The sequence below is a fragment of the Prionailurus viverrinus genome, chromosome A3 (assembly GCF_022837055.1).
Source record: "Prionailurus viverrinus isolate Anna chromosome A3, UM_Priviv_1.0, whole genome shotgun sequence".
In the NCBI taxonomy this organism is placed as follows: domain Eukaryota; kingdom Metazoa; phylum Chordata; class Mammalia; order Carnivora; family Felidae; genus Prionailurus; species Prionailurus viverrinus.
The window spans coordinates 110872711-110891987 of NC_062563.1; the positions used below are offsets into that span (position 1 = coordinate 110872711).

General features: G+C 40.4%; 2 protein-coding genes across 2 annotated transcripts in view; one reads left to right on the forward strand and one right to left on the reverse strand.

Moving 5' to 3' along the window:
• Nucleotides 1–7128: 7128 nt before the first annotated feature.
• GPATCH11 (G-patch domain containing 11) lies at nt 7129–17342 on the reverse strand. Its single transcript, XM_047854616.1, has 9 exons — nt 17187–17342; nt 12908–12979; nt 12127–12353; nt 11282–11323; nt 10310–10430; nt 10091–10181; nt 8911–9027; nt 7918–7999; nt 7129–7216 (listed from the first exon to the last, which is right to left on the reverse strand). The coding sequence occupies exons 2-9, from the start codon at nt 12964–12966 to the stop codon at nt 7161–7163; spliced, it is 795 nt and encodes a 264-aa protein (XP_047710572.1). The 5' UTR covers nt 12967–12979; nt 17187–17342; the 3' UTR covers nt 7129–7160.
• A 72-nt stretch (nt 17343–17414) lies between these two features.
• The window catches only part of HEATR5B (HEAT repeat containing 5B), a 101129-nt gene continuing 99266 nt past the window's right edge, over nt 17415–19277 (forward strand). The window contains exons 1-2 of the mRNA XM_047852537.1: nt 17415–17489; nt 18707–18854. Of these exons, the coding sequence (XP_047708493.1) occupies nt 18729–18854 (126 nt within the window). The 5' untranslated portion in view covers nt 17415–17489; nt 18707–18728. The remainder of the gene's footprint in view (nt 17490–18706; nt 18855–19277) is intronic.

Here is a 19277-nt window from a genome sequence, read left to right on the forward strand (position 1 = left end):
CCTGCATCGGGCTCTGTGCTGACAGCTCAGAGCCTGGACCCTGCTTCAGATTCTGTGTCTCCCTCTCTCTCTGCCCCTCCCCCACTCACACTCCCTCTCTGTCTCTCAAAAATAAATAAACATTAAAAAAAAAAAAACATCAAATTATAAAAGACGTTTTGGGGACAGTTAACATTTGGGTATGGACTGCATATTAGATGGCATTATAGAATAATTTTTAACTTTCTTAGGTGTGATAATGATATTGCAGTCATGCAGGAAGAGGTCTTAGGCAGTGCATGAGGAAATATTTAGGGGTGAAGTGGCATGATAGGGACAACTTTCAAATGTTTAGTGAAAATCACTATGTATGTGAAAGGAGAAAAAGCAAATGGGGCAAAATGTTAACAACTGAATGACTGATAAATCCAGGAGGAGGATAAAGTTATTTATGCACATATGTGATTTAGCTTTTATATATACACATATACATAGATAAGTGTGTGTGTATGGGCAGCTACATAATTTGGGACCCAGTGAAATGAACACATGGGGACTTTGTTCAGTAATTAAGCATGGGTCACTTCTTGAATATGGAACTTTGTACAGCTGCACAGGTTCCACAGCCGTAAAGCCAGACATGTGTGAAGATATATATGTATACACACATATATACGTGCACATGCATATGTACCTGAGATGAAATGTTTAGAAGTCTAAATACCAGCTTCTCCAAGACTCAAATTATCCAGGACCCTCACTAGAAACAAACTCACAACATCCATTCCCTACTGGAGCGTCCACCATAACTTGAGGTTCCTGGCATGTTAACTTTTCATTATGGAATATTGGAACATTTCATTGTGGAATATTTCATTATGGGATATTATGGAATATTGAATGATTCTAATATTATTCATATTTAATTTAATAAATTTTATGTTAAAGCATACACAAAAACAGAATAATGAAACTCTGTTTCATTCATTTATTCAAATATCAATATTATGCCTTCTTTGTTATATATACCTCCTTCCTTTTTTTTTAATGTTTAATCATTTATTTTGAAAGAGAGAATGAGCTAGCTTGAACAAGCAGGGCAGGGGCAAAGAGAAAGGTAGCGAGAGACTCCCAAGCAGCTGTGCACTGTCAGTGCAGAGCCAGACATGGGGCTCGATCTCATGAACTGTGAGGTGACCTGAACCAAAATCAAGAGTCAGATGCTTAACCGACTGAGCCACACAGGTGTCCCAACCCCCCTTCCTTTTTTAAATTTTCTTCTACTGGAGTATTTTAAAGCAAATCTCAGTCATTGTATCATTTCACTTGTAAATACTTAAAAATGTATTTCTGACATAAGATCTTTTGAATTTTAACAAAGCCATGATACATTGTCATTCAACAAAATTAGTATTTCCTTGATGGTTGTATAGTAACCAGTCTGTATTCAGTTTTCTTCACAAAAATATATTTTGGCCAGTTGTTTAAATCAGGATCCAACATTGCATTTAGCTGATGTCTCTTTTGCTTTGTAACATTTACCCCTGTTTTAAATTTCTTTTCTCTTGCCATTTATTTGAGGAAGGAACTAGATCATATATCCTGTGGAATTTCCTTCATTCAGGACTTGACTGATGGTATCCCCATGGTGTCTAGTTAGGACTAGAAGCTTGATTTGATTCTGGTTCAAGTTTTTTCCCCAAGAATACTGCATAGATGATGGTGTATACTTTCCTTGACATCTCTTCAGGAGTAACATAATGTTTGGTTGTTTCATTTTCAGTGATCTTAAGATTGATCCGTGGGTTCTGGTGGTGTAATCTACTATAAAGTTTCTTTCCAATCTTCCACCTAATGGTTGGAGATTGTTGTTTGGATCCATTATTTCATTAGGGGTTGCAAAATGAGATTTTTGGATTCTGTAATCTTTATCATCTGTGGTTATTCTATAAAGAACTTTCTTTAAACCAGAATAGAATAGATGGAATAAATATTTTAGAATGAGTTGGTGCCCTGGTAACCCCCAAAGGCAACAAATAAGGCTTTCGTTTTTTGAGCAGCGGTATGACCCAGCCAGCTCTTTGAAACAGTTGTGTTTAGAATGGGTTGGAGCAGGAGGAGACTATATTTGAAAGACCAGAAGGCTGAGAGGCTAAGACGGCCTGAAAGATACTGGGGACAGAACCAAGAGGAGTCGGTGACTAGTTGTGAGGATTAAGGAGAAAGTACCGCCAGAGATTACCTCCAGGTTTGTTTGAAGGTGAGTAGCCAGATTAGGATGTAGGCTTCAATAGGATTAACCCCCAAAGAGCCACACATATTTGAGAGATATTTTGTCTCACACTTTTATCTATTATACAATTTTTCGTTAGGATTTAAGCCAGTAGGAAGGCCACCGCACATCTGTCCACGTGATGAGGGGAGCACGTATGGGGTGTAAAATGTTAGCTCTCATTTGGAGATGCTGTTTGTGTTGCTGCCAGAATATTGAGGTGAAGAGGTCGAGCAGACCGTAGAAAACACATGAGAGAGAGGATGGATTCATACACAGAATGATGTGTATGTTATCTGGAAGTAACCCCTGAGGCTCAACTTTGAATCCAGGGGAGATTATGCAGAGGAAGGCAGACTAAGGAACAAAGTATGGCAAACACTCCATTTAGGTATTTACTCTTTATATCTAAATGTCAACCCTGTCCTTGACGTCTGCGTGATTCTCTGTCTCTAACTATGGCCTGTCCCAATCCTGCATGTCCTCAGAACAGTCTCAGATGAAGGGACTACAGTTGATAGATGTACAGTGTTCTCACTATTGGTTTAAACTCTGACTAAAAACAGTAGAAGAGATAAAACTGTGAGGCAAATACCTCTCAAATATGTGTGACTCTTCAGGGGTTGAGACCTGTATTAGTTTTCTATGGCTGCTTTGAAAAACTACCACACACTTGGGGGCTTAAAACAACACTCATTTATTCTCTTACACCTCTGGAGGCCAGAAGCCTGAAGTGAGTTTCACTGGGCTAAAGTCGAGGTGTTGGCAGGGCCACGTTTCTCTGGAGGTTCCCACTCTATGACCCATGTTCACTGACGTACTTGACTAAGCTCCTGCTACACAGGTCATCTGTGTTACCTGAATAAGGTTTTGCACTCAATGGCTCTCAACTATGGTTTCTACCTAAAATCTCCTTCTTTTTTTAATAACAACTTTACTGAGATAGAATACATACCATACATTTCACCCATTTAAACTATACATTTCAGTGACGTCATGTATGTTGAGAGTGCAACCATCACCACGATATCTTTTTAATCTTTAAATTTTTTTTTTTTAAGAGAGAGTGCACAGAGGAGGGCAGAGACAGAGACAGAGAGACAGAGAGAATCCCAAAGAGATTTTTTGCCCAATCTGGACTTTCATTTAAATGGAATCATACAATATGTGGTCTTTTCCATTTAGCATAATGTTTTTGAGGTTCATCCATGTTGTGGCATGGATCAGGACCTCCTTCCTTTTTATGGCCAACTAATAATCAATTCTATGGCTCTATCACAATTTATTTATCCATTCATCAGTTGATGGACATTTGGGTTGTTTCCACTTTCCTGCTATTATGAACAATGCTACTATGAATATTCATGTGCAAGTTTTATGTGGATGTATGTTTTCATTTCTCTTGGGTAAATACTGGGAGTGAAAGTGCTGGGTTATATTGTAACCCTTTCCTCATAACTTCGCGTATTGAAATGACATTCAGAATCAAATTCAGTGTGACTTCATCATGTTCCACTGTCCCCCACCCAGAATGGAACTGTTTCCTAGTTCTGCTCTTGTCCAGTGCCTCAGTATTATGCTTACCAATTTGCCTTGGGAGCTCAGTTTTCCCTGTGTGGCTCTTTCGATGAATTTCTGGAAAGCAGGGACAGGCTCTCTCATTTTTGTTTACCCCAAGGCAGTGAGCCTACTGATCTGCATAAAGCAGGAACTCTGTAAGTGCTTTTGAATCGGTGGGAAATAAAAGTATTAAGGATTTCATATGTTTGATCCTACAAAATGTGTCTAATACTAAATAATAATGTTCACTTTCAAATTTCAACAGTTAAATGGCAAATAACACTAAAAAAAAGGGTATTTAAGGGAAACAAATTTTGTATATTAAAGTCTATTCATTTTGAATTGTAGAAGCTCCAATGTTTTGGATTTATATTTTAGGAAAATGAAAGACTTTAGAAATTACAGATTGGACTTTGAAAATAAACAAAGCACTCAAAAAAAAAAAAAAGGAAACAAAGCACAATATAAATAAAAGTAAATGACAACACGACATATTATGTTTCAAATTTTACATAAATTTCACTGAAGCAAATTCAAATTCCCTAAAGCAAATTTAAAAATTCTAATGTTTTGCTTATCTTGTTTTCATTATTGTCTAGTTTTGAAATCAGTAAAGTCTTATGTTAATAAAAATAAATTTTTACTCATATTGGAAGCCTGTATTTTTTTTTTAATTTTTTTTTTTCCAACGTTTATTTATTTTTGGGACAGAGAGAGACAGAGCATGAACGGGGGAGGGGTAGAGAGAGGGAGACACAGAATTGGAAACAGGCTCCAGGCTCTGAGCCATCAGCCCAGAGCCTGATGCGGGGCTCGAACTCCCGGACCGCGAGATCGTGACCTGGCTGAAGTCGGACGCTCAACCGACTGCGCCACCCAGGCGCCCCGTAGCCTGTATTTTTTTTTAAGTTTATTATGTATTTTTGAGAGGAAAAGAAAGTACAAGCAGGGGAAGAACAGAGAGAGAGGGAGAGAGAATCCCAAGTAGGCTCCGTGATGTCAGTGCAGAGCCAGATGCAGGGCTCCATTTCATGATGACCTGAGCCAAAATCAATAGTTGGACGCTTAACTGACTGAGCCACGAAGGCGCCCTGGACGCCTGTATTTTTAATTGTCAATGGATAAGAATAAGGAATGTTTCCCACTCTCCAAGGTAAGCCTAGTTTTAAGCCTTGACCTGGAAATGCGAACCACAAATCTGGTGGAGTCATGGATTCTATCAAAGTTATTCCCGTATTCTGAGCATGAACGTATTAAAAATATTCTTGGCCATTAGGCAGGTGGATGGTTGTTCCCACAGTCAGTAGTAGAAAAGGAAGCTGGTGACTAACTCCATTCCATCTGAAACAATCCACATGGCTTTGGGAATGACTGCATGGATGTCAGTATACTGGCTGAAATGACGGGAGAGTATCTGACTGTAATTCCCAGGAAAGACGAACTCCTTTGTTTCAGCTATTAATACAATTTTATTGTTAAGTGAAAAAGTAAATATTTAATACTATTATACAACAGTATAAGCTCTAGTATTTTATATGTGTGTTTATATTCATAAAAATAATGCTTCATTTTCTGGATGAAATGAAGAAGAACTGAGGCCCAGGAGTTAACTAGTGTAGTGATTCTGAAGTTTTGCTGCATCTCAGAGTCAAAGGTGGTCATGCTCAGGCCACAGTGACCAATTACATCAGAACCTCTGCCGATGGGAAACTGTCAGCACAGAGCCTGATGTGGGGCTTCAACTCACGAAATTGTGATGATGAAAAGTCAAACACTTAACCGACTGAGCCACCCAGGCACCCCTTGTATTATCATTTTTAAAGCTCCCCAAGCTAAACTTGAGAACAAATGAATTAGGTTATATTAGGGCAAAGGCTGATACAAGTTGTGCTATTGATTATCTTAACTTATGCAAATACAGGTTATGCTTTTGCTCTGTTCTTGTGTATACTGTTTCTAATAAAAGAGGCTGATCTCTTGCTCAGTGGTACTAAGAGAGAGGTTAGCTATAAAACTGGATCCCCAAGAATGCAACAGTGCTCTGTATTTAACCTGTAGCACTAGTCCTAACGCACAGGTGCTTATCAGATGTATTCTTAGCACTTTATATAAATACAGATATCTAGAAACTACCCTAGACTAGCCGAATCAAAATCACTAGGGGTGGTACCTGAGCTTGTGAACTTTAAAAAAAGTTCATGATTTTTGATGCCCAGTTTTGTCTGAAGATATCTAGAGGTGTGCTACATTGTATGTCCTTAGCTATATGTGGTGACATTATAGAGAAGCAGATTTTAGAAAAATAACTTTAAAAATCACTTATAGCTACCCAGCAATGGAACAATCCATTTTAAGGCAGTGAGCTCTCTGTGGCTGGAGAAATAAAGGCAGAGGTTAGATTGCAAACTGCTGGGAATGTTGTCCAAGGGCTCCCAAATTTAGGAAGTACTTGGATAACCTGATAGTTAAGATTACTTCCAATTCTACAGTTTCTTTAGCTAAAACTTGCAATCTTCACTTATAGTGGATATACACACTGTCATGAAAACTCATGATTTTCCCACAAGTATCATAATTATTTTGTTTCTGAAATTGGCTAGAATGAAGTAGTGTTAATGGAACATGGCCTGACATCAGTCTTATTGAGGGGGATGCTTTTCCTTCCTCCTATCTGCATGGAGGGAAGGGACTTTTTCTTGCTCCTTGGGAGAGAGAAGTATGGGAGCAAGCTCTGTGAACCGTCGTTCATTCCCTCTCAACAGAGAAGTGTCTTATCTGAGATGTGATTTTGGGGGAAGGAACTTAGCATGTGTGGCCCCGCCCCTGGTGGGTCCTCTCTCCTTGAAAGCTAAATGCTCTCAGAAGGCAAAGGTAGGCTCCATCCCCGGCAAGGCAGAGGTCTGCAGTTGTGTCCAGTCAGGGAGATATTTTAGGGAGCCTAATAGGAGAACAAGTCAACCTTGCTCTCTATCTCAACGTCACTGATAATAAAGCTGACATGTTGATCTCTCTCTGACTCCCATGTCTTACTTCTCACTTTGTTCCAAAGTGAAGAGAGGAATGAGGGAGTTACCTGTTGGTGTCCTTGAGCCCCATAGCATCACAACAGAGTCACAAATTGTGTTTGCCCATGTCTATAACACTTGCGTTCTGAAACAGCATTGTTATTTTTTTTTTAAATCAATGAACAACTATAAAGTACAAAGTGCTTCTAAAATCACAAAAAGAACAAAACATATAAAAAGGCCCTCTTTCTTTAACTGGCATAATTTGGGAATTCTAACTGCTCAATTGTTTATTTTTAGAAAACAGTAACATTTTCCAAGTTTCTACTTTATTGAGAATAATCTTAGTCATGATCTGCAGAAGTTGGTCCTGGGCAATTTGAAGAGAGGTCTTCTTTATCTGTAATGTATGTGAGGAAAATAAAAGATTAATACTAGTATAGTAAACTACTCTAGAAAATTAGTTCAACATAACATGTAAACACATGTAGCTGTGTTTGCTACTTACTGAGCTAAACTGGGAAAAGATACAACCATAACCAACAATTCTTTACTGTCAAGTGTAAAGTCCTTAAATTCAAGTTAACAGGGCCAACTTGGGGAGAATGTGTTAGAAGGGAAAGTGCTTGGCCCTATAAGGTATCTGGCAAATTTTAAACCCATTTCTTTCCTTATAATAAAAAATAAAAAAAAAAATGGAGTGGATTTCAGTATTCTGAAACAATATTCTATCTACATAAAAGCTAATTCTAAAAATCTGAAATATCTTGCAAGTAATGCAGCTGAAGAAAGAATCTTTAAAAATAAAGCATGAAAAAAAATTCATCCTCAAGTAACTAAAAAATTCTTCCTTTTGAAATAGAGAACTGAAAAATTCCCTTCTGCACATTTAGTTTCTGAAAAGGCCTCAATTATTTCTATATGCACCACTGCTTTAAGACATTGACCCCACACTGCCATTTGGATGGAATAAGAAATTTCCATTGTCTATGGGAAATGTGACTTACACACACGTGTGCACACACACACACAAAATCGAAGTTAAAAAATCAAAGAGCATTCGTGTTCAATATTTTTAAAAAGTGCAAAGTATCCTCTTACCTTCATAGGCTGTTCCACACCAAATACAATACAGATGTTCCTCTCTTAAATAACCAGTCAATATTTGTAATTTTTCCAGTACCTACATGTAGGACACAGGCACATTAATAGTTCAAATTGAACATAATCTTGGTATTCTGGTCTCTTGGATCCTGCCAAATTAGCCCAAGGCCATAAATCTTCTGCTACTCTCTTAACCATGTAGGATAGGTATCAAGGGAAGAATATATTAGAACATGTCCCAGTTTACCAGCCACCCTGATATTTTCACATGTTTGACAGACACAAAGAGACCACTTGTTAACATTTGGAAAATACATTTGGGCTGGCTCTTATTTTAATCAGGATCCTTTAAAAACCTCCCTCTACTTCAAAGAACCTACCTTCCCAGATGGAATGAGAGTGAACACTGCCTCCCTTTGTCATTAAAGTTCTCATCAATGGTCTCCCAGTTAAGTGGAACACTGGTTTTTCAAATTGCAAATGTTTCCTATAAAATTCTTATACACAAAAAAACACAGAAATGGGATTCCTTTCTTGAATAATTTCCACTTCCTTTGAGCGGTGTTTTTTTGCTTTGTTTATGGGTGGAGGAGAGGGGTATTCATTAGAATCACTTCCTGAGGTTTAACAGGCTACAAAGTAGAAATTAAGATAATTTATATTTGTGGCTCATCTGTCATCCAAACTGAAGCTGAGAGTGTAAACCGAAGCTAAAGGAAGAAATTATATAACGGTTTGGGGTCAATAAAATAACCCTATAATATAGTAGTTCTCAACTAGAGGTGATTTTTCCCCTCGGGGAAATTTAGCAATGTCTGGAGATATTTTTGATTGTCACAAGGGGGAAGTGCAACAGGCACCTGGTGGGTGGAGGCCAGGGATGCTGTTAGAACAGTGTGCCCCAACAAATAATTACCCGGCTCAAAATGTGAATGGTACCAAGACATACACTTAAGACACCCTGCTCGAGGAACTGGTACCAAAACATACACTCAAGTCTTCACTCTTATATTCATCTTCATCGTGTTCTTTTTCTTCCTCTTCCTCTTCCTCGGTTTCCTCTTCAAGCCCCAACCAGTACCATGCTTCCCTAGGAACCTGAATATTCTGAAAATAAAGAATTATTCCCAATTAAACACAGCTAACCAGAAGACTATCACAAGTACGTTCATATCGACATGGATTCTTTCAATGAAATATTTACTGATTGCTGCTTCAAGAGTAAAGCCCTGGGCTGCATGAACCATAGGGATGAAGACTCAGTTCAAGTATTGTCCCCCAGTGGTTGCCAGTCTATTAGGGAAATAAGCCATGGGTATACACATCTTAATGGGAATAAAATAACACACATAAGAGGGATGTAGGTGAGGGGATGGGCATCAAGGAGGGCACTTGTTGGGATGAGCACCGGGTGTCATTATGTAAGAGGTGAATCATTGGGTTCTATTCCTGAAGCCAAGACTACACTGTATGTTAATTAACTTGAATAAAAAAAAAAAAATCTCATGAGATTTGGTTTTAGATCTCACGAGATTTACTTGTAGAGCACACACACACACACAAAGTACACATCAGCTAGGAAAGTGTCATGACGCAAAATGAAGTGCTATGGGAATACAGAGTGAGAGATTGCTTCCAGAGATCTATTTACATACAAGGGAAATGTTTTAGAGACTTTAATTGAAGTCATTTTATTCTAATGGAAAGATCAAAATAAAAAAATTGCAAAATGAAATTAAAACCAAAAACAGAATTTTAAAAACAGCCAAAATATATAGTAATCTACCATGACTTTACTAGTTAGGGACACAAGAGGTACTGAAGATGGACTGAAAATAGGCTATTCATCAAATATTCTGGTGGACAGAATCTCCACACACACTAGCTCTGAGTCTCCAATATCCAAATAAGCAGAGAACGATTAAATATAAAAATGTTATTTGAGCCTTATTGGGTGATTCAGACTACTCCGGTTCCTGCAGCGACCAGGTCATCGTCATGAGTGTCAACCATCAAAGATCAGCCCTGCATGTTAAATGAAAGCTTTAATAGGTAGCGGGCTAGATACCACAGGCCTGGAGTTTCTTTTCTTTCTTTTTTCCTAATTACGTGGCAAATCACAGTGGGCGCTGAAAAACCTTTCCAAACGGAACACAGGTGAAAGGCTTGCCTTCTGAGTATCCAACTGCTGGCAGGCTCGCTGGCTTCTTCTAAGGTCCCCTTCCAGCTTCACTTCATCCTGCTTATGTTTCAATCGCAGTCTAATCGAAAGAAAACAATAGTCTACCGAGAGCCTGCCCTCCCTTTATCCATTTAAATGCCCAACTGCCAGAAAACATCACAATAAACACGGGGTAAAACCCAAAATAGCTCAAATACCAAGTGTTACCGAAACTGCTCTGCGGCTTTTTCTTCGGCTTGGGTTTTCACGTGGATCTTTCTTCTATAGTTTTCTAGTTTTTCCTCTGCTTTCCGCTTCAGTAATGACTCATGACCGATGCCACTTTTCCCTGTTCAAACAGCAAACTGCTTTAGAACCTGATGACTTCACACTTCAAACATGACCTCTAACCAGGTGCAAATTACACACAATTCTGATTTGAGTACAATCACTCGAAATCATTTGACATGAAAACACTAGAGATTTTTTTTTCCTAAACCCAAACACACAATTTGAGTTTTACAAAGATCATTAGTCTGATTTAATGAGATAGTCACACAATACAAAATTCCTTAAATTGGGAAAACAGTATCAACTATCATACTTCCATATAAATATAATAACCAAATAAAATATGTATTTTTCTCCTTAATTCATCCAAAGTCTTAAGAAAAACATTGAATGGATAAGTCTGTCTCAGAATACTTTCAGTACATTCCTTTTTTTTTTTTTTTTAATGTTTATTTATTTATTTAGAGGCATAGCACAAGCAGGGAAGAGAGGGAGAGAGAAAGAATCCTAAGCAGACTCTGCACTGTTAGTGGGAAGCCTGACACGGGGCTCAAACTCACAACTTGTGAGATCGTGACCTGAGTCGAAATCAAGACTCAAATGCTAAACTAACTGAGCCACCAAGGCACCCCTTAGCACATTTCAATGGGCAAAAAATAGCTTTGCATTTTTAATGGTTATGATTTCCCCCCATATTTTTAGGATTTAAATTTTATTTTATACTCAAACTGTTATTTTTAGTTTAAAATACTGAGAAGTTTAACTAAGAAATATTTTACTGGGGGCTTCCTAGGATAAGAACTGTAACAGTGCTACCACAAAAAAAACCCATTTAGTATACAAGTTTATGTGCTAGATCTAAGCATAAGTTATTATTACTGGTAAATATTCTCAGAAATAATTATATACCTGTTTTGACATTGAGAGGAATTGGTTCAACAATACCACCTCCTAAGAAAAGAGAACAAAACACACACATGACTTTAGAACTTCTTCCTCAAGCTACAGGTGAGCGTAGTACACAGCTTTACAATGTTCTATACATATCCCTTCCAGTTTCGATGCCATTTGAAATTGAAATCTGAACATGAATACTCTATAATCAACCACCTCCCTTGCCTTCAAATATCTACTCCTCAGTAAGACTGACCCACAGCCTCCTATGCCATCTGAAGTTAGGGTTTCAGGAAGGGAAAACACTGATATATGTCCAAGAAAGTGGCAGCTTCCAGAGAAAGCAAAGCCTTGCTCGGTGAAGATCAAAGCAATTATAATAAGGAAGAAAAGAAAAATGGCTTACAGAATCTACTATGAATGTATGGCCTCTACACCTTCCTAAATAGGGAGGCGAGAATGGAGCTTCTCCAACCACGCGCTCACTGGGGTACCTGGCACAGGTACAGAGCGAGCAGGGCGGTGTCCTGCCATCATCCTCAATGTTGCTTCACTGTCCTTTGGCTGTTGTACTTCTCAACCCTTCTCTTATCACCATTGTTAGCTGCTGCCTCCGTTGTAAGCCTCGTCCATCCCCGCTGTTGGTGCCTTGAAGGCAAAGTGGGGCTGGTAAGTAGCTCTTGATGACACACACTTGTCTAAAGTGGTGTAGGAAGACACCGTTCTCTATATGCTTGTTACACCTAGTAGCTATGTTGCTTTACTTTCTGTGTAGATGGATAAGGAGTCCTCTCTGGCACTCATCAATAGAGCACCATTTGGTGGTTAGGAACACCTGCTTATGTCCAGATGGAACTTACCACTTTTGCCAAGGGCCTGACCACTTTTATATCCCATCTTTTGGAGCAAAGCAAACCCTTTGTTTTCACAGCCTAGTGCATTCTTCAATCCAATGTCACGTCTTTCTTGTTCTTCTTCTTTTAAACTCTTCTGTCTGTTTTTCAAATTAGCTTCCTGTTGCTTTTCTTCTTTTCGACGGGCTTCTCGGATTTGCCTCAGCATTGGCAATCCTGGTCTGATGTCTTGTCTGAAGAATAATGGAGAAGGTTATTTTAGACTAGGACATGCAGTTGTCTCGTAACTTTGCTTACTTACCTGACGCTACTTAATATTTCAGCACCACCACAATGACCACCTTTGTTTTCATTGATCTTAGAACATAATCAGTGACCTCTGAGAATGGCTATTTTAGTAAAAATAATGAAAGCTGGTGCCAGATTGTAGGAAGCTAAAGAAAATAGAGAGTTGAAGAAACAGTAAATTTAGACTAATTTTTCTAGGAGGTTGGAAATAATAAAGAGCAAAGCTGAATATGAGCTAGAAGAGACAGTAAGATGAAATAAAGCAAAAGTGTAAACTTGCTTGGAAGAGGAAAATAACAAGAATCAAGGGCAGAAGTCAAATGTTTAGCATTAAAAGGGAAGAAAAGGCTCCTGGTATCTTTGTACAGAAATGTAGGAGGTGTTTCCACAAAGCAACAAAACTGACTTTTCAACTCACATTTAAAATCAATGTCATCACTTAGGAGTCTACATTAATGTCTTATATATATCACTACATGAGGTGTGCAAATTTACTTACTGGACATTAATGAAGGAATCAGACATATAGTCCTCTTCTTCCGCCATGTTCAACTTCATATGGCAAAAGTATCTACAAATCAAAGAGGATAAAGTAACAGCACCTTTTTTTGTTGTTGTTTGGTCGACAATGGAAATAAACCTTTCTCTGGAGCTCTACCACACATTCAAGTGCCTTCTGACATCTTTCTGTGGGAAGCTCTCCAACGACTCGTTCTCTTCCATTCCAAACCTCCATTATCCCCTAATTTTTTCAAATAAATGTCGCTACAATCTCCCCATTCCTGACCTCGTATAGCCCTCTGCCAATTCTTCCTCTACAATATTCTTCAAAAGCTTTTTTCCTACAGTTGTGACCATTGCTTCAGTTCAGGCATTTCTTTCTCACCCGAACTATTACAACAACTTCCTAATTAGTTTCATTGTGTGTGGCCTCTCCTCTTCCAGTGCATCCCCTACACTCTCTGCAGTGGTTTTTTTTTTTTAAGACAATTTTTTTTTTTTTTTTAGTTTATTTGGGGCTCCTGGGTGGCTCAGTTGGTTATGCATCCAATTTTGGCTCAGGTCATGATCTCATGGTTCCTGAGTTCTCCTTCAGATCCTCTGTCTCCCTCTCTCTGCCCCTCCCCAACTTGCTCTCTCTCTCTCTCTCTCTCTCTCTCTCAAAAATAAAATAAACATTAAAAAAAGTTTAAAGTTTATTTTTTTTTTAGTAATCTTTACACCCAAAGTGGGGCTCAAACTCAGAACCCTGAGATCAAGTGTTGCATGCTCTTCCTGCTGAGCCAGCCTCTCCAGAGTGGTTTTATAAAAAACATAAGTCAGGTCATTTAATCTGTCTATCTCAATCCCTCAGTAAACTTTACTCTGCAGGCCCTGGAGGACTAGTCACTCTAACACTGTAGCAGGAGGGATCCTTCAAAATCTCACCCCTGACGCTCCTTTAGGGTTCCATATTCAAGTCACATGGGCTTCTCATTGTTCTCTGAACATACACAGACATTTCCTTCCTCCTTGGCCTAAGCTCCCCTCCTTCACGAAACCCATTCTAACCATTCCAGGCCTCTCTCTACAGCACTCCATGTTCAAGCTGTCCGCTTGGAACTTGGTATACTTAACATCTCACTTATATGGAGACATTTTTGAGGAGAGTTTCCATCCAAAATAGTTAAAATCATGTAATTATTTTCTCTTACAGGGATAAAATAGTTATCCAAAAAAGCACATCTCAAACTTTATTATGTATATGAATTGCTTCAGGATCTTCTTAAAATCCAGAGTCTGATTCTGAGCTACAGCTTGAAGTTTTGTATTTCTAATAGGCTCCCAGATGATATCAATGCTTCTGGTCCAGAAGCTAGTTACAGAGGGCAGTCATTTGCTGCAGTACACACAGGTTGTTTTGGCCCACCCACCATCCTTTTCTTTGGGAACCCAACCCTCTGCCCTCCACTGGGTTCTAGTGGAGGGTGGCAAGCTCTGTCTTCTATACTTCCCTGGGCACAAGATGGCCAATTATAGTTCACTATGTCCCAGCAACAGAGGAGGTGATGACCTAACCAGGTCAGATAAGCATGTCTTATGGGGTAAAAGAGATCTCTTCACTGGGGTTTCTGAACAGAGAGTAAGTGAAGGTGGGCTCCAAAGGGCCATCTTTCTGGCCATATGAAGAGATCCCACTTGCAGAATGAAGCCAGATAGAAAAAAATGGGCAAAGATAGGCCTGACACCTTGCTTAGCCACACCCCCACGGGACACAGCAGCGATAAAAATTAAGCCATGAATGAAAGTTCAGCTAAGCCATATTAAGTTAGGGTTGGTAAATTTCATGCCAGCCACTGCGGTCATACAATTAACCCGAATTAATAGACCCACAGCATAAAGCGTGTTATAGAGGAACCCCTCCCCATCCCGCGCTAAAGTTAAATTTTAACTCAGCTGTAAAAAGCTACAGTTAACATAAAAATATGGCACGAAAGTAACTTAACACCTCTGACCACACGATAGCTAAGACCCAAACTGGGATTAGATACCCCACTACGCTTAACCCTAAACTTAGATAGCTAACTAAACAAATCTGTCTGCCAGAGAACTAGCGACAGCTTAAAACTCAAAGGACTTTGCAGTGCTTTATTTTATATCCCTCTAGAGGAGCCTGTTCTATAATCGATAAATCCCAATATACCTCACCACCCCTTGCTAATCCAGTCTGTATACCACCATCTTCAGCAAACCCTAAAAAGGAAGAAAAGTGAGCACAAGTATCTTAACATAAAAAAGTTAAGTCAAGCTGTAACCTATGAGGTGGGAAGTAATGGGCTACATTTTCTATCCTAGAACACTTTTCCACGAAAAGTCCTTATGAAATTAAGAACCAAAGGAGGATTTAGTAGTAAATTGAGAAGAGAGAGCTCAATTGAATTGGGCCACGAAGCACGCACACACTACCTGTCACCCTCCTCAAGTGACAAAACCCAAAGACAATCTATTCAAACTATAAAAAAACACAAGAGGAGACAAGCTGTAACAAGGTAAGCATACTGGAAAGTGTGCTTGGATAAAACAAGATGCAGCTAAACAAAGCATCTGGCTTACACCCAGAAGATTTCATATCAAACTGGCCGTCTTGAGCCAAAACTAGCCCAAATAACCATAAATTCAACTAACGTAAAACAATAAATCCAAACATTTAGTTAATTCTTAGAAGTATAGGACCATATAGCCCTAGTTATTGTAGCAGTTCTTATCCAAACACCATGAAGCTATTTAGGAGCAACAGCCCTAATAATTGCCCACAGATTAACATCATCAATACTATTCTGTCTCGAAAACTCAAACTATGAACGAGTACATAGCCAAACAATAATCCTAGCATGAGGTCTGCAAACACTCCTCCCCTTAATAGTCGCCTGATGACTACTAGCCAGCCTTGCAAATTTAGCCCTACCCCCTACAATTAATCTAGTTGGAGAACTATCTGTAGTAATAGACTCATTCTCATGATCCAATATTACTATTATCCTCAAAGGCACACACATTATTATTACAGCCCTATATTCCCTTTATATACTAATCACAACCCAACAGGGCAAATACACACACCATATCAAAAGCACTAAACCATCATTTACATGAGAAAATGCCCTAATAACTCTCCACCTACTCCCTCTCCTACTTCTATCACTAAATCCCAAAATCGTTCTAGGTCCTATTTACTGTAAATATAGTTTAATAAAAACATTAGATTGTTAATCTAATACTAGAAGTTTGAATCTTCCTATTTACCGAAAAGGTATGCAAGAACTGCTAATTCATGTCTCCATGCATAAAAGCATGGCTTTTTCAACTTTTATAGGACAGAAGTAATCCATTGGTCTTAGGAACGGGGCGGGGGGGGGGTGCCTAAGGGGTTCCATCTTCTTTTTAAAACTCCCCCTTTGTGGGTACAATACACTTCAACATGATCCATTCGCATCAAGCATAAGGGTAAACTTTGTAAAGCCACCATGACGGTGGCTTGGACCACCAGTGGAAGTGGACCACCGGCAGTAGAAGTGGTGAGAAGCGGTCGGATTCTGCATATATTAAAATTTTTTTTTAAGTTTGTTCATTTTCGAGAGAAAGAGACAGAGAGACAGCAGGGGAGGGGCAGAGAGAGAGAGAGATACAGAATCTGAAGCAGGCTCCAGGCTTTGAGCTGTCAGCACAGAGCCCGACATGGGGCTTGAACCCACGAACCACGAGATCATGACCTGAGCTGAAGTCGGACGTTTAACCAACTGAGCCACCCAGGAGCCCCTGAGCGTGTTTTAAAGGTAGAGCTAAGGAGACTGGCTGATGGATGGGAGGCGGTGTGTGAAAGAGCGATGTCAACGATTATGTTAAGGCTTTTGGCCCGAACACCTGGAAGAATGGAGTTACCAGTTAAGAGTGGTTAGACTGTAGTAGGTTTGGTTCGGGTGAAGTCTTTTGCTTGTTTTTTTTTGACATAGAGCAGGCAGAGGCGGTGGCAACAAGAACGCTGCTTCAGACACACGGAGAATCCCATTATACATCCAAGGGGAGAGAAGGGCTAATTAGCTGGACATACAGTAGAAAGGTAACCAAAAAGCCTCAGTCCCCAAGCCCCCCCTTAGGGACGGATGATTTCTCCCTTCTCGCGTCCCGCCCAACTGCAAGCGTCACAGGCAGGAATGTGGGTGATGGTGTGATAGGTCAGTCACGACCAGCGCACAGACCACCGCCCTTTACCATTCTATCAGGTGTCCCCATTCCCTTACCTGGTAGCTCTACTCGCCCCGGGTCGGCTTGTGAGAGCGCTCGCTGCGCATGCGCCCACCCACCTGCACAGGACTTCTGAGCCTCAGCTCCCACCTAAGCTTCTTAGCGAGCAATCGATTGGAAACCTGCGGCGGGAGGAGCCAGGAGGATGTAGTTAGTGCGCTTGCGCAACACGAGCCTTCCGCGCACGCGCTCTCCTCTCGTTTCCTGCTGGCAGGAGTGCGGGAGGCGGGGCATCCGGGTCGTTTGGCAGCTGCTTCTGGCCCCGGAACTCAGCTGTTCAGCCCCTGCCAGACTAGGAGGTGAGGCCATCCCCGTTGCGGCCAAAGCACGCACGGTGACACGCACACACACCCCTGTCCCCCCGTATGTTTTCAGAGGACTGGGGAAGAAAATCGAATTCGTAGGGAACATTTTTCTTTCTCAGGCTCGGGGCTTGGTTCCGAGCCACCGCCTCCTGTAGTTGACAGCCCTGAGTGGCTCCTGCGAGGCCTGCGGCGGCCTCTTAACATTTCCCCCTAGGCCGGGCGCTGCGCTACGGCGGTCTTCGGCGGTCCTCGGAGTAGCCGGGCTAACCCAGACCCGCAGCGCGCGCAGCCTTTGTGGGCTGCATTTCCCCGACCGTCCGGGGTTGTCACTAAATCTTCGGCCACAGGGATCTGGCCTTCCCCATCCCGTCGCCGTAGGAAGACTCTTGTTGGAGACTTCCAGTGTGAGATCTTTATTCTGGGAGTTTTGACGTCGTCCTGGGCCAGGGGAGGGTAAGGGTGCTGTGCACTGAGCCGTGGGCGAGAAAAGAGGAGGGTGGATTGTCAGGCCCAACCGGTGTATGATCTTGGTGCCGTGGTTTTCCCATTCGTGGAATGGGTTAATGACATATGTTTTGCTAGGCATATTTCTTTTGGAATAACGTCTTCTTTGCAATATTTTAAAAAAAAATTTTTTTCCAACGTTTATTTTTATTTTTGGGACAGAGAGAGACAGAGCATGAACGGGGGAGGGGCAGAGAGAGAGAGGGAGACACAGAATCGGAAACAGGCTCCAGGCTCTGAGCCATGAGCCCAGAGCCTGATGCGGGGCTCGAACTCACGGACCTCGAGATCGTGACCTGGCTGAAGCCGGACGCTTAACCGACTGCGCCATCCAGGCACCCCATTGCAATATTTTTTTTAAAAAGCTATCTCTATGCCCAACGTGGCGTTCAAACCCAGGACCCCGAGTTCAACAGTTGCATGCTGTACTGGCTGAGCCAGGCAGACGCCCTGTTATTTGCAGTATTGTAAATTGTCCTTTTTTCATTCTTCTTCACCAAGCATGACTCATTTATGTTTGTTTTTGTTTTACCCTTGTTCTTTAGAATTAGGTTCTTGGGTTTTGCCTCAAAGAAGTAATGTAAATTTCCCGCAAATGAAATGAGAAGTAAAACCACACTTTTCAATTCTTAGTGGTTGCATTCACTAAGCTTTGACTTTTAACATTAAAAAAAAAAATCCTTACAAGTATTTCTTGATTTGTTAAGGTGTGACTTTTAAACTTCAGTAATGGAGCTGGCCCACAGTTTATTGCTAAATGAAGAAGCTTTGGCTCAAATCACTGAAGCAAAGAGACCAGTTTTTATCTTTGAATGGTTGAGATTTCTTGATAAAGTATTGGTCGCTGCCAACAAGGTATAGTATTGCTTTTTTTCCTAGCTGGGTTTACATAATGAAGAGTATTATATGTTCATGCTTTGTAAGGGAGCACGCATTATGTTTTGGAAAGGTTGTGGGTCACTTATGGAATTGAGACTATAACACAGTAATAGAAATTTTTGTCTGTTCTTTTTCTATTTTGTGGCAAAACCAGAATCTCATTTGAACCTAGCTCTTTGCTTACTTCATGCCTCTACCCGGACAACTGAATGTGACTGGAGAAAAATATGATTATATGACTTTTAAATTCACTCATCTCCACCTTGCAAGTGGTCCCTCCGCGCTGTCTAGCAATCCCAATATCTTCACTTATCTCTCTGAGGAGTTATAATAGGGTGGCTTTTTTCTGTTTTCTTCTTCCTACGTAGTCTGTTTTAGCCTTCTTGCTTTTCATTATGT

Coding starts and splice junctions, on each gene's coding strand:
- GPATCH11 (XM_047854616.1), bottom strand. CDS start 12,966: ATGAAGTTGAACATGGCGGAAGAAGAGGACTATATGTCTGATTCCTTC. Junction 8,000..8,910: donor ATAAGAGTGAAGACTTGAGT/GTATGTTTTGGT, acceptor TCCTACATGTAG/GTACTGGAAAAATTACAAAT. Junction 7,217..7,917: donor GTGTGGAACAGCCTATGAAG/GTAAGAGGATAC, acceptor CATACATTACAG/ATAAAGAAGACCTCTCTTCA.